A 14044-nucleotide genomic window follows, 5' to 3' on the forward strand; every position below is an offset into this window, starting at 1 on the left:
TGCAGACTAACAATGAGTCAGCAAGAATTCTTTACATCGCTCCGCGTTTAGCGTTTTGCTAAATAAAAGTAGAGTTGAAGGAAAGTGGAGTGATAACCCTGTTAGAATATTGATCAAAAAGCACTGTGGAGGATGTTTGTGTAATTAGTCAGTCTCTGTAACACAGAAATAATAGATGACTGCGAGGGGGGAAATTTGGCATAACTGCAGTTTGTTTTATCATGGATCTAATGTGAATCAATGTGATAACAATTAACAAAAAGACAAGGCTTAATGACAAGCCTTCAGATTTAATTATAACCAGCGTGAACACATTTATCCTGCATTACAATGAAGCCGCATGGTGTTTCCATGTGTATTTGTTGTTTTTAACTTTAACTTTACCTAAATGGAGAGTGAATCTCTGCTCCTCTATTGCAGTACATGAGCGGGTTTGGGAATGAGTTCCACTCTGAAGACCCCCGCTGTCCAGGGTCTTTACCAGAGGGACAGGTAACACACAAGAACACTTACACAAAAAGACACACACTTTCACTTATGCTCATTTTGACTTCCATTTATTTAAATAATTCACTGATTTTACTTCTTTTTTCTTGCTTGAATGAATCACATGAATGCTTGATGTGGCACCACAGGAGTTAAGAGGAGTGACATTTTCATGAAAATCTGATCTCTGGTGCTCTATAGCGACCTCCATCACATATTTACACACAGTCAGATCATGCTGTGCTGTGTCTCCTCAGAACAATCCTCAGGTTTGTCCCTACGGCCTCTATGCAGAGCAGCTCTCTGGTTCGGCCTTCACCTGTCCTCGATCGGACAATAAAAGGAGGTAGTTACCCATTCACCATCAGCATCTGTATCCCAATGATAGCAAATAGAGTGTTGTCGTAAATAATAGCTTGACTGTGATTCTTTTGTTCTATCACCAGCTGGTTTTACCGCATCTTGCCGTCTGTCAAACATAAGCCTTTCAGCCAAGAGCCCTGTGGAAACCTGACAGAGAACTGGAAGGAAGTGGAGCCTGATCCAAACCAGGTAAAGAGAGGTGGAAAAGCCCCTGTGCATCATTTCTTTGCAGTAACATGGAGTATTATTCAAAACACAGCTGAGAGCTTTTCACAATAAAGATAATGTTCAGATACAACACTTAAAAAGAATTCAACCTAAAGGGGCTGTGATCTCGAAAAAGTCTCCCTTCTAGATGTATGCCTGATTGTAATTTACACTTTACACTACACTTAAGGCTAAAACATGAGCTAAAGGCTAAAACACAAGCTAAAGGCTAACTTGCGGGCTAAGCTAACCAGGATTCTCTCACATCACACATTAGGGACATGTTTCACAGCATCAGACTGTCATATACTGCTACATATGGAAGGCTACTGTACTACTGTACTAATGGACAGTTTTGCTTGTTGTCGCCTTCGGATACGTCAGAGCACTGGGCTGCTAGCGCTAGATATAGCTGGCTACTTATGTTCCCTTGTTGCCACGTTTCAACAGACAGCGCTACGTGACTGCACTAAAATACTTTATCTTGTCGCGTTGTATCTGGTAAAATGTTGTCTTGAACAAAATTTGCTCCAAAACGAACACACACCTGGTTAAAAGTCATGTCTTTACGAAAGTGTACGCGAGACTCCGGGTCAGAAGATTGTGATGCGGTCCAATTAAAACAGATCCTTCGCACTGGATCTCTAAAAGAATTTTGCTTAAAGACAAAAGTTGTTTTGTAAGAGTTTCAACTATATTTCACAGCTGCGATGGCTGCCATTCACCATCCCCAAATCCACGGAGAAGAAGGTGGACTTTGTGGCGGTGAGCTGACCTTGTGGTTTCTGTGTTGCTTTATAACTAAAGTCAGAATACACAGTAAATGAGTTTATTCATATTTGTATTTCAGGGTCTGCATACTGTCTGTGGGGCTGGAGATGCCAAATCTCGTAGCGGCATTGGCATCCACGTGTACACCTGCAACACCTCCATGGTTGACAGGTGTGTGTATTTGTGTGCAAATGTGTCCCATTATGTGACAAATAGATGCATTTTCTCATATCAAACAGCTATGAAATCTTTGGTTACACTTTGAAAATCATTTCAATGCTCACTCTTTTTCTTGTTTCAGGTGCTTCAACAACTCAGACGGGGACTTTTTGATCGGTGAGGAAAACGGATGTTGATGTTTTTACTGTTATCCAACACAAGAACAAAGAGAGCCCCATCCTCAACACTTATTCTTCCTCAAACTTTCCCCTTCTCTTTTGGTCTGTTTGTCTCTGTAGTTCCCCAGCAGGGAGAGATTTTGATCACCACAGAGTTTGGGAAGATGATGGTCGAGCCCAACGAAATCTGTGTGATCCAGGTGAGGTCAATATTTATAACTCCCAAATTTCATTCCAAAATACATCATTGTGTTCGCACTCTTACCCCACTTCCATGTTTAGACCCACTTTGTATTGTACCTTTTAAAAGTGACCTCAGAATTTAAATGATAATAGCCTGAATTTGTTTGTGCTATAGAAAGCTTGGCCAAAACGGTTTCCAGTTGTCAGTCCTTTGGCCCCTCAGCATCAGTACACTCCTCAATTTATACACTACAGCTCTAAATTTACATTCACCATCACTTTCTCTGTGCTTTGTACAGCAAGGGATGCGCTTCAGTGTTGATGTTTTTGGAGAAACCAGAGGTTACATCCTGGAGGTGTATGGAGCTCATTTTGAACTCCCTGATTTGGGACCCATAGGTGTGTATAAGATTCTACCCTGACACATGCATGGCGCTGTCACAATTTCTTTATTTTTAACCACATTGCAGCCATTTACCCTCACCCTCTACCAAAATTTGGATCTCTTTTCAAGTGCTAACACCAAGGGGTAGGACAAAATATGAATTCACTGCTTTCATACATCACGTCTCCTGGAGGTGACGCTAAAAATAATACCTCTCATATTTAGTTGCATTCCTTGTCCTACTAAACCACCCAGTGTCATGTAGTGTTGTCATGGTGTATGACATCACTAGGTCATAAGGTCATGAGGGACTCTGAGAAAATCTGAGCAAAAGATGTTTTATTTTTATATTTTTATTTTTGTCTATTGAAAGTCTAATGTCCTCTTGCCCCCCCACACACATACATTTTCCTAACCCAGTATAAAATACGCAGGAGCGGAAGCTGTAAATCGTCATTAAATGTGACATAAAACCCTGTTTTTACCCTCTTAAATCTAATGAAAACAAAACTTGGAACACAATTCAGCCTAATGGTATCTTTATATTACCACAGCATATGGATGTGAGAGGGATTTCTACAAGGTGTATTTTTTTTTTTTTACATTTTGACCAAAGCCCACCTGGAATGGCTGGGGAGACAGATTTTTTGGACCAATATTGCAGCCAGAGGAAGCAGTTTTTGTGGTGACTTCACTTCAAGCCGAGCAGGATGATGTCTACTTTTTCTAGACTACTACCATAGACTACTACCATAGACTACTACCATAGACTACTACCATAGACTACTACAGTCAATGGATGTAACGTCTTGTGTCTTCATGTATCATACAATAACTCAACTCAACTCAACTCAACTCAACTTTACTTATAAAGCACTTTAAAACAACCACAGCAGAAAAAAGTGCTATACATAAAGGGTAGTCCAGGAATGAATAAGTAAATAAGACAAATCAATAAAACAAAGGTGACGGTAGTAAAATAGTTGTTACATTGTTCTTAAAACAATTTAAAAACAATGACCAATTAATGAAAAACTAAAACAAACCATAAAACACTAAAAAAGTGAGCAGAGTCTCAAGCTGGGCTAAAAGCCAAAGAATAAAAATAGGTTTAAGACTTTTTTTAAAAGCAGACATTTAGAGGGCGTGGCTTGTTCCACAATATAGATGCGGCAACAGAAAAAGCTCTGTCCCCTCTGAGCTTACATTTTGATCTCAGTACCTCAAGGAGCAGCAGATCGGCTGACCTGAGGCGCCAGGAAGGAGGGTGGGGGTGAAGGAGCTCAGAGAGGTATAGCGGGGCCAGACCATTAAAAGATTCAAAAACAAAATAAAAGAATTTTAAAATGGACTCTAAAATGCACATGCAGCCAGTGGAGGGAGGCCAGGATGGGAGTAATGTGCTTCCTATAACATATCATATTGTTGTGTCTCTTATCACTTCATAACTTTAGCTATAGTATTGTTTTGCATTGTAATTTAATGTATTGTATCCCAACATTATATATAGTATCACATTATGTCTCTAAGTATCGTCATGTGACGTTACATTTTCCACTGTGTCATATTGCAATGCAATGCATTATATCCTAATGTAACATTTAGTATGGCATTGTGCCTTAAGGTATTGTACTGTTTGTTAGGTATTGTACCACACTGTACGTATCATGACCTATAGTATTGTTGCATGGAGGTCCATCAGTTTTTCAGTCCCCTGCTTTGATCCTATCTGAAACATCTTTTTCATGTCATATGATTTGTAAATTTCTGCTCAGAAGATTAATTCTCAGGTGGCGAGTGGTCTTTAACTTTTTTGCAGTCCATGATGAGGTTCAACTCTGTGTCTCAAATAGTTCAATATCTCTTGGATTTATGTTTCCGTAAAATCAACTTAAATTTATTCTTTCCTCTGATCTGTTCAGATGTATAACTAAAGGTGAATGTTTTGCAGGAGCTAATGGTCTGGCCAACCCAAGAGACTTCCTCTGTCCAGTTGCTTGGTATGAGGACCGCACATTGGCCACAGGCTACACCGTCATCAACAAGTACCAAGGAAAGCTCTTCTCCTGCCAACAGGTGTTTTTTGGTGACATTTCATTCTCTGTACAGTCAAATACACACACTCACACACTCAGTGAACATGGCAGAGATATATACCATATTTGCACTATTACCCTATTTAGGTTAAGGTTTGCTACATTAAACACCATCCAACCGAAACAGTGACTAGCTGTCCAAGTGAAGCATATGATCCATTAGCTGCTCCTGCGTGCCAATTGAACCGCCGTCTCTGATGATTTAATCTGGAAGCGTTAGCTGTTATCCATTCAGCAGGTTTCCGCCTCGCCTCTTTTATGAGCCTTAATCACTTGTAATTAGTTAAGGCATGTAATGGAATTGCAGACGGTGTACCTGTGAAGCTTTTCTTTGTGGAAAAACCTTTCCCAAGTTAAGCATTAATTTCACAGTATTTCACTCTAGAAATGATCCTGCCCCTCCTGAAATGTCCTGTTGGGTGCATAATTGGATCGACACATAATGTCTGACAGGAGGTTTTTCACTGAGACAGGAGGAGGTGGGAGGAGAGCTTTGTCAGGGTGGGGGTTGTGGGGTTGTAACCATGGAGACCATGTCAAACCACAGTTATTATTCATTATACACAGAAGTACACAAGAGCGAGATGCTCTTTTTCTCTTTTTTGTTTAACGCCAAACATTTTCGATCCCTGTCACTGCCTCAATCTGAGCATCCGCCCCCTGTGCTGTGTCAGAGGTGGAGGCTTCTGAGACCTTTTTCCCTGTGTCCACCTACAAGGAAAGGCAACAGGAGTAAGAAAAATCAGATGGGGGGGGGGCGCACAGGGCCTCATCCTCATGGAAGATGCTGCTGATCCCGTCTGATCCTGCTGTTTTGTTCCCCTGCAGAGCGCTGAAATTGCTCAAATTAACTTATTATTTGCTTGACTGGGCCAATATGTTTGTGTTTTGTGTGCATGTGTGTGCAAGTGCTTGCTCTCCTCCCTTTTTTCCTTCATTTTAATCGAATGTGGAGTTACAACAGATAAATGTACTGAAGAAACAACCTGCTCTGGGTTTTCCAAAGGCCGTTGTTCATGCTAACTCCTGTAAATTGTGCGCGGTTAAGGTTTTTCTTGGTGCTTAAATGACTTAACAACAGGCTTTTTTCATGCATATACGTGTGTGAGAGGTTTCATCTTATGTGTGCGACAGCCGTCTGTGAGTGGAAGTGTCTGTGCGCATGTGTGTAAGGAGCACACAGGTCGCACAGGAGGTAGCTTGAGTTGTAATGAACTATATTGATTTTAGAACTGCTGTTGAATGTCTTTTTTTGCAGGGACATTATCAGAACAGAGAAACTATATAAAATTGCTGCGGTTTTAACAATCAAGATAAAGAAATATCTCTGCACCCACTGTTACAGCTGCTCCCCCCCACATAACTGCACTACAACAAGCATCGAAATGTTCAAAGTTTGGGAAAGTTTGATTGTGAAGCCAATTACCCCATAATACCTGGAGCCTCGCTTCACAAAGAACAGGGGGAATGAAAGAGATGAAAGAATGAAAGAAGCACACCCTGTTTCACAATCAACCCTTTTCATTATTACTAGTTTTTTTTCCATCTCTTTATGTCAACAAGTACTCTCTCTTGGAATTTAAGATTACAAAGACATTATTCATTATTCCTTTTTCGCCGTGAAAAGCTCAATTTAAAGTCTTTTGTGTTTGTTGCCGGGGTAGACTCGTCTTATTTGTTTCGTTCTGTGCTCTGCATGTAGGATTTCTCTCCATTCAATGTGGTGGCTTGGCACGGGAATTACACACCGTACAAATACAACCTGAAGAACTTCATGGTTATCAACTGTGTGGCCTTCGACCATGCGGTGAGGGTTTAAGGACACCCTTGGAAGATTTGACCCCAAACTTTTATTCACCTGTACACTTTTAAAAATCACGTATTGTCTTACTGTTCTTACTCTCCTTTAGGACCCATCCATTTTTACTGTGCTAACTGCAAAATCTACTCGACCTGGTGTGGCCATTGCTGATTTTGTCATCTTCCCCCCTCGCTGGGGTGTGGCCGACCACACCTTCCGTCCACCATACTATCACCGTAAGACCACAATGCCTTGCTTCACTGAGGTTGCTAGTTTACATTTATCAGCAGATAATAGTAAGACATAGATAAAATCTAAAAGCAGTCATGTTCAGACAAGTCCTTATCAGAATTATGGATTTAACAGGAATGTCACATTTTGTGTAGTGAGGCTAATTTCTGTCTAAGGTGAAATAAAACAATCCATCTAACACCTCCATTAACCCAACACTGTGGTTGAGTAAATGACAGTAGATGATCATCTTTCCTCCACACCACCTTTAGTCTGTTTCTACCACAGATCCTTTACGCCACCTAGTGGAAACCAGTATTTCAGCTCGCTGTCCTACAAAGCAAACAGTACCTGGCATAGTGTTAAGTTACAGCTCCACCTGTTTATCATTTCAGGTAACTGCATGAGTGAGTTCATGGGTCTGATCAAAGGCCACTATGAAGCCAAAGAGGAGGGGTTTCAGCCAGGAGGAGCCAGCCTGCACAGCATGATGACCCCACATGGACCGGACAGTGACTGCTTTGAGAAGTGCAGCACTGCAGAGCTTAAACCTGAGAGGGTGGCTGAAGGAACCATGGTAAATATATATATATATATATATATATATATATATATATATATATATATATATATATAAAATTAAAAAATGAAAACCCAAATGAAAGCAATAGTATTTGAAGATAAAGTGCTTTTTCTTTCCCTCAGGCTTTCATGTTTGAGTCCTCCTTCAGTATGGCCGTGACCAAATGGGGTCTGCAAACATGCCAGAGACTTGACAAGAGCTACTACCACTGCTGGGAGACTCTGCGCAGTCACTTTAATCCAAACTGGAAGCCCAGCAAACAATAGAGAATCTGAAGACAATCCTGGAGTTAGATAAAACTAGTGACTTTTGTGATTTCAAAAAGTTAATTTTAACAATTTTGAAGAACAGGAGTTTCTGCTATGGAATTTCGCTGCACATTGCTAACTGGTGATCAGAAATACTTATTTTGTTGACATCTTACTCAGGAAAATAACTACAATATGAAATGTTAACTTACTATTCTGAAAATATAACTGGTTTAAATACAGTATTTTTCAATCAAATATTATAATACAATATTTACAATGTTAATTAATCTTTCTCACTCTGATGAAACCTTGATCAAACTCTGGTATCAATTCCATGTTTTACATTTCCTTTCAGCGTCTTTTGGTTTTCATTGTAGATCACACGATGCTTCATTCCTTGAATAAAGTATTTCTGTTTCTGATTCCTTACCCAGGTATCTGGATTTCTAAATTTTGCAGAAAATATGCATTTTATGTGTAAAGGGAAGGAGTTCCACATGACTGTTTTTCACAATAGGATTTTATTTGATTTATAATATTGACACTGAACTGGCAGCAATAGAACATAAAGGAGGTCTTTCTACAGTGGAGCTCATGAAGACAAACCGAGAGTGCGATCCAAGGTTCCATCCTGGATCATTCTCTCCTTCCTTCTCTGTAACACAAATAAAAAAACTGAGTTAATACAATAAATGTGCTCACTTCCACTCTTTCTACTTTTCCAACATTTTTGTGATAAATGTACTAAATTCTCACAATAGTCTTTACAGGCCTGGGTTTAGAGGTTCAATCTCCATGACATGCAAGGGAGGGGATTAATGAATGGAGCATTTCAACTATTTCAAACATGAAAGGAACTGACTGAAAAAATAAACTGTGCCCCTGCTAAGGTAAAAAACAAGTCCTGTCTTTATTACTATTTTGCTCAGTATAAACAACACAGTGATCACTACATCTCAGGAGATTTTTCCAATTAGTGTCTCACTTTTCAGTTTTTTTTGGTAATCTTCTTGGTAATCCTCATTTAGCTGAAAGAAACTCAGAACCCAGACAGAACAGACGGAATACTTGTTTCAAATAGTCATATTTTAGCCCTTATGTGACATATTTAAAGGATAAGTTTGGTTTACACAGCTTTTACATTCTTTATAGAATTAAGTAGATCAAAATACTCACCCAGAAGGCTTTCCTGATCCAAGCAGTGCTTCGGGAGATATTTAGATCCAAAATCGAGCAGCGGACGTCCGTATAATGGGATCCATTTGGGCATAGACAGCGCCACTCCTAAAACTGCATTAATCGTCCAAAAACTCGTGTTTTTCACCAATATTCCATCATGGTCCGCTCAATACAGCCACACAGCGCTGTCTGGAGTGACACAGACTGCAGCAGAGGACTAACCCGGAGCGGACCATGATGGAATATTAGTGAAAAACACACGTTTTTGGACGATTAATGCAGTTTTAGGAGCGGCGCTGTCTATGCCCGATGGATCCCATTATACGGATGTCCGCTGCACGATTTTGGATCTAAATATCTCCCGAAGCACTGCTTGGATCAGGAAAACCTTCTGGGTGATTATTTTGTTCTACTTCATTCTATAAACAATGTAAAAGCTGTATAAACCAAACTTATCCTTCAAGGTCAGTGCACATATGTCATTCTATGTGCAATATTATGACTTAAAACTTGCACAATAGAAGATGCAGTGATGGAATCTGCTGCTTAAAGAGGCAAAAGAGAGCAATTTCATCAACAGTTGCTTTGTGATCACTGGGACAAAAGCAGGTGGTACATTTAATCCCATACCCTGTCTAGCTTGAAAATAAAGTAGAGAGAGAAGAGAGGTACGATTCCACTCAGTATTCCCATCAGGGAGGTCTTGAACGTGGGCCTGAAGTGTGGGTAAGGGTTGGTGCGTGCGTACACCCAACGGGTCAGGGCTGGATCTTCCTGTAAAGACACAGTGATACAGTTTAAATTTAAGTTTCTAAGTTGTACAAATTGATATTGTGCTATCACAAACAAGGAAAAGCATGTCATGTTCCAACATTAAAACAAATAAGATCAATTTTAACATGGTAGATACAGGAAGGGATCTCTTGCTACAACACATCTCCACCAAAGCATCAATTTCAATCATGGTTTAGTTGTACAACTAGTATTTCAAAGTGAACTTATTGAGTAGTTTTAACTGTTGATGTAGCTTGATTTGGGGATTTAAGTAAAAAGTCACATAAATTTGACCTGTCTTGTACAACAAAGTGGTAATGTTTTACAAATTGTTTCCTTTGAACAATTTCGTGTAAAATCCTTAAAGGTACTCTGGGGAGAAACCAAACCAATTTGCTGCAAATATTAGAAAAGGAAGTCAATTAACATAAATTGAGTGTTGACATTCCTTTAAATGAATCTAGGACATTCATGAATACTCATTATGAGGACTTGAAACACAGTGAAACCTAAAAAGAAGCTCCACTTTCTTGTTTAGCATTTACAACAGACGATACATCAGACGAATTGTGACTTCTAGTTCAATAAAGATTCTGACAGTGTGGCTACACATAATATCCGGGGTAACATTAAATTGGTCAGAGCTCTAGTCAGCACTGACTTGAACATCAGTAACCAACCTTCTTGAGCTAGCAAGCTGACGTTTATGACACACTCGGTTCTCAGTCAAAATACAGCAGACGCCAGTCAATGTTATTTTGTCTCTCTCACACTCACACGTGCTTTAAAAAAACATCCCTTTTTTTCTAAAAGTAAATTCATATTTAAGAAAAAGTGTGTCCGTTCGTCTTCTGCCCCATGACGTGCCAATGAAAACAACTAGTTTGGACCATTTTCAAGGGTGACATTGCTAGCTAGCAGCTAGCCACTTACGATGAGCTCTTTCCTGTGCGGGTTATTCAGTTGTGTTAGATACTGCCTCTTCAGGTTCGCTCGCAATGCTGCCCTTTCTGCTTCGGCACGTCGCTTGTCCGGCGAAAGATTGTAATATTCGTTTGCGTCCAGAGTTATTGGCCGACTAGCCAAGGGCGCCTCTTTGTAGTCCGCCATGTTTGTTTGATGACGGGCTGAACGAGAGACAAACGTGAACTCCTGTAATCTCGCGTTAAACGGCTGCTTCGTCGCCATAGCAACATATAGCTTCCCATTGCAGTGTCTCTCCAAGGAAACAATGAGCGGAGTTAACAAACTGCAAGAAAAAGACGAAAACGACGATGACTTTCAGTATGAAGAAGTTTCTCTTGATGATGACTGTGCTTTAACAGAAGGAGAGGAAGATTTAGAGGCAACAGTGAAAGCCATTAAAGACCGGGCAGCTGCCTCAAGAGCCAACACAACCTCCTCCACACGCACAGCCGAGGCCGTGGATGACTTCTTATGCAACTTCCTTTTCCAAATGGGCATGACAGAAACACTTGAATGCTTTCAGACTGAATGGACCGAGAAGTCACAAAAAGGGCTCCTGAATGCAGAGCAAGTTGGTATTATACCGGAAGTGTACACCGAAAACAGGCATCTGGAAAACGCTCTGAAAAACGCGCACAGAGAGCGAGAGGAGTACAGAGAGGCTGGGTCTGCTGCAGCGCTAACACTGCAGAAAGTCCAGAAAGCCAGAGACTTCCAAAGGCTGCAACATAAGCGCCTTGTTCAGGAGAAAAACAGGCTCATAGAGGAGATGAGGAAACTGAAAACACAATGTGATAGCTACGAACCCGAAGTAAAGCGGATGAATGAAAAATACAGAGCAGTTTTGAAACAGACCATGCATGTCAGTTTGGAGAGGGACAAGGCGATGTCAGCTCGGAACAGCATCCCAAACTGCAGGGACGCAGATGGAGAAAGTGCAGTGAACACAGAAAGCGGGACAAGTGTCATAGGCTCAACTCATCAGGTGATCCAACCAAGACCTCCTTCGTCTGCCAAATCCCAAAAAGCCAGTCCCAGGAGGATAAAAAGGCCTACTTTATGACCCACACAAGTTCACTTTGTATACTTTAAAGTTGTGTTATGCAGCACAAGTTGAAATTAAAGATCCACCGATATGTTTCTTATATTCAGTTTGAAATTAAATATTGAAGTAAACTAAACTATTTAGCTTTATTTACCATTGCTGAAGTTAAGTCTGTTGGGTTAACTGACCTCTTGAATTCTGTTGTGGCTTCACTTCTGTTGTGTTTTTTGCATTCTTGCTTTTGCATTTGAAGTTATTTTGTTGCTTTTGCAAACCAGCAGACACCTACCAGCCAGATTTTAAAGAATGAACCTCTGTCTACAAGGAAAGGAAGTTGCATCATTTTCTGCAGAAGCACAGTCCTAGTAATAATTTGCATCTTCAAATGAAGTTGCAGCTCATAGCTGTCGCCACATTATGTAGATGTGGGACACCCAGAATTTATACTACCAGTCCATTGTTTTGCAGCTCTCTCGCTCTAGTGTTATTTTTCTGTTATGACATGTTGCATCATTTTAACCACAAGGGGGCAATCTTTAACAAGTTTTGGACAAACTAACTTTGAATGTCAGCAAACTGTGTTTGTCCATAAAACAGAGGGTGAGAGGAATCTGCTGAGAAACAGGCAAAAAAATAAAATAATAATAATAAAAAAAATACAGGAAACACTGGTGATTTTCAATAAAAAATAAGTACTTATTTTTCTTTTAACAACCACGTTAATGCCACCAAGTGTTGGCACACGCTCTTCATTAAGATAAGGTATTATAAATAATAAGCAGTAGCAGTACAGAGCTTTTTATGTGCTTTTTTAAAATTTAGCTCACATGTTTATAAGTAAGCAAGATCACTCTCTTTATTTTTTGAAGATGTAGAAATTTTTGCTGTTTTGTTTTGTTATGTTTGCTGTAAAATCTTTCTCAGAGTTATTCCAAGTAGACCACACAGTGAAGTGATATATGTTGCTGAAATCTCTTTTCTCTCCTTGCTTACACTTCATACTTGAGATGAAAATGATGTGTAGCAGAGTTGCTGAGAAAGCTTTTCAATCCGGAAAGGAATCAGGCACACATACGACCAAATGATTTATGGTCCTCCCCTCAGGAGCCTTTATAGCACAACACGTGCTGCCTTCTTGAAACAGACATTTATGACTTTAAAAGTCAATGTGAGACCACACTCAGGGCCAACAAGGCCCTGATTCTTTACTCTATAATGTTCATAGAGAGACGTAACCTTGTATCAAATATTAATATGTTTCTACCCCTGCTGGCAGTGGGCAGAGCTCAGACTTTGAGTTCATCTTTGGTGAATTCAACAAAGCCACAATAGTCCTTTTCCTTCTCCATCCTTTATTGTCAACTTTCATACTCTTTTATGTCTTTGCCTCTCTCTCCACAGTTTGTCATTTATCATACATCAGGGATGCTGACTGACATTTATTTTGATGCGCACACTGTACAATCTTTGTCTGATAGCAGAGAGATATAGATGCAAGCAGCAACAGACCGAGACCCAGATAAGGACTGAAAAGGATTCCTATCAGCAGCCTGTGCGAGCTTACAAGTCTTAATCACTCCCAGTAATCACCAGACATTTTGTGCTGTTTTGGTCTTTTTAAATTACTTCTACATGCGAGTTGGGCTTGGGAAGCAGAAGGCAGTTTCTTTTCCAACCACAAGCTAAAAGTAATTTTCTCCCTCTTTGGTCCCTGAAGTGGTTTGTTAAATCAGAGACAATGACATAATGTGTTATGCTGCTCTTTGGAGCTTCTCCGTGATATTTCCTGGCCCAGAGATGCCATTACTCTGCTGCCATTGAGGAATGTAACCAAGGAATTTAATGTTCATTTTCCACACTTGTTTTCATCTGTCAGGCATAATTGTGCCATTTACAGGCTTGGTAATTTTCACAAATGGTCACAAAGTCACGAGGTGGTGGCTGGAGCCCCCCCTCGCTCAGATCAGAGGAGACATCCTTCACACTCTTTAGAAGAAGTTTTCATCTCTGTGGCCTCGTCTTGAACACCCCAGGCTGATTTGAATTCCTCTCCTGCATGCACGACTCCCTGGGCTGCCCTCTCCGCTGACAGGCTGTCCACTTCACAGCCTGCGACGACCTTCGTGTCATACCAAAGAGAAAGAGGAATGAGAGGGAGGACATTTGAATACTCATTTCAGCGCATAGATCTTACTGAATCACTCTGGAGCCTCTGTCTTGTTTATGAAACTGATTTACACAAGGCCTCCACTTAAATCTGATTTACAGAGATAGCTTAGCTGAGCAAACAGCCATATTTATGATGCGTTGGATTCTTACTTTTAGAAATATTTACTTTCAAGAAATGCTGCTTTTGCAATTCATCATCAGTTCTCTCTACCCCCT

General features: G+C 40.3%; 2 protein-coding genes across 2 annotated transcripts; one reads left to right on the forward strand and one right to left on the reverse strand.

Annotated features, from left to right (window-relative positions):
• Positions 1-289: 289 nt before the first annotated feature.
• Positions 290-7878, forward strand: hgd (homogentisate 1,2-dioxygenase). Its single transcript, XM_074693779.1, has 13 exons — positions 290-492; positions 744-832; positions 933-1038; positions 1762-1821; positions 1907-1998; positions 2129-2163; positions 2286-2365; positions 2648-2747; positions 4685-4809; positions 6532-6636; positions 6740-6866; positions 7257-7438; positions 7567-7878. Exons 1-13 carry the CDS (start codon positions 424-426, stop codon positions 7708-7710), a joined length of 1314 nt encoding a protein of 437 aa, XP_074549880.1. The 5' UTR covers positions 290-423; the 3' UTR covers positions 7711-7878.
• Positions 7879-8197: 319 nt separating this feature from the next.
• ndufb4 (NADH:ubiquinone oxidoreductase subunit B4) lies at positions 8198-10851 on the reverse strand. Its single transcript, XM_074693656.1, has 3 exons — positions 10582-10851; positions 9505-9648; positions 8198-8350 (listed from the first exon to the last, which is right to left on the reverse strand). The coding sequence occupies exons 1-3, from the start codon at positions 10834-10836 to the stop codon at positions 8288-8290; spliced, it is 462 nt and encodes a 153-aa protein (XP_074549757.1). The 5' UTR covers positions 10837-10851; the 3' UTR covers positions 8198-8287.
• Positions 10852-14044: the final 3193 nt, after the last annotated feature.

The sequence above is a fragment of the Halichoeres trimaculatus genome, unplaced genomic scaffold (assembly GCF_033239565.1).
Source record: "Halichoeres trimaculatus isolate MK-OKI-2021-1 unplaced genomic scaffold, fHalTri1.1 fHalTri1_scaffold_18, whole genome shotgun sequence".
NCBI classification, from domain to species: domain Eukaryota; kingdom Metazoa; phylum Chordata; class Actinopteri; order Labriformes; family Labridae; genus Halichoeres; species Halichoeres trimaculatus.

Coding starts and splice junctions, on each gene's coding strand:
- hgd (XM_074693779.1), top strand. CDS start 424: ATGAGCGGGTTTGGGAATGAGTTCCACTCTGAAGACCCCCGCTGTCCA. Junction 833..932: donor CGATCGGACAATAAAAGGAG/GTAGTTACCCAT, acceptor TTCTATCACCAG/CTGGTTTTACCGCATCTTGC. Junction 1,039..1,761: donor TGGAGCCTGATCCAAACCAG/GTAAAGAGAGGT, acceptor TATATTTCACAG/CTGCGATGGCTGCCATTCAC.
- ndufb4 (XM_074693656.1), bottom strand. CDS start 10,836: ATGGCGACGAAGCAGCCGTTTAACGCGAGATTACAGGAGTTCACGTTT. Junction 9,649..10,581: donor CGCACAGGAAAGAGCTCATC/GTAAGTGGCTAG, acceptor GTGTCTTTACAG/GAAGATCCAGCCCTGACCCG. Junction 8,351..9,504: donor TTATTTTCAAGCTAGACAGG/GTATGGGATTAA, acceptor TTTGTGTTACAG/AGAAGGAAGGAGAGAATGAT.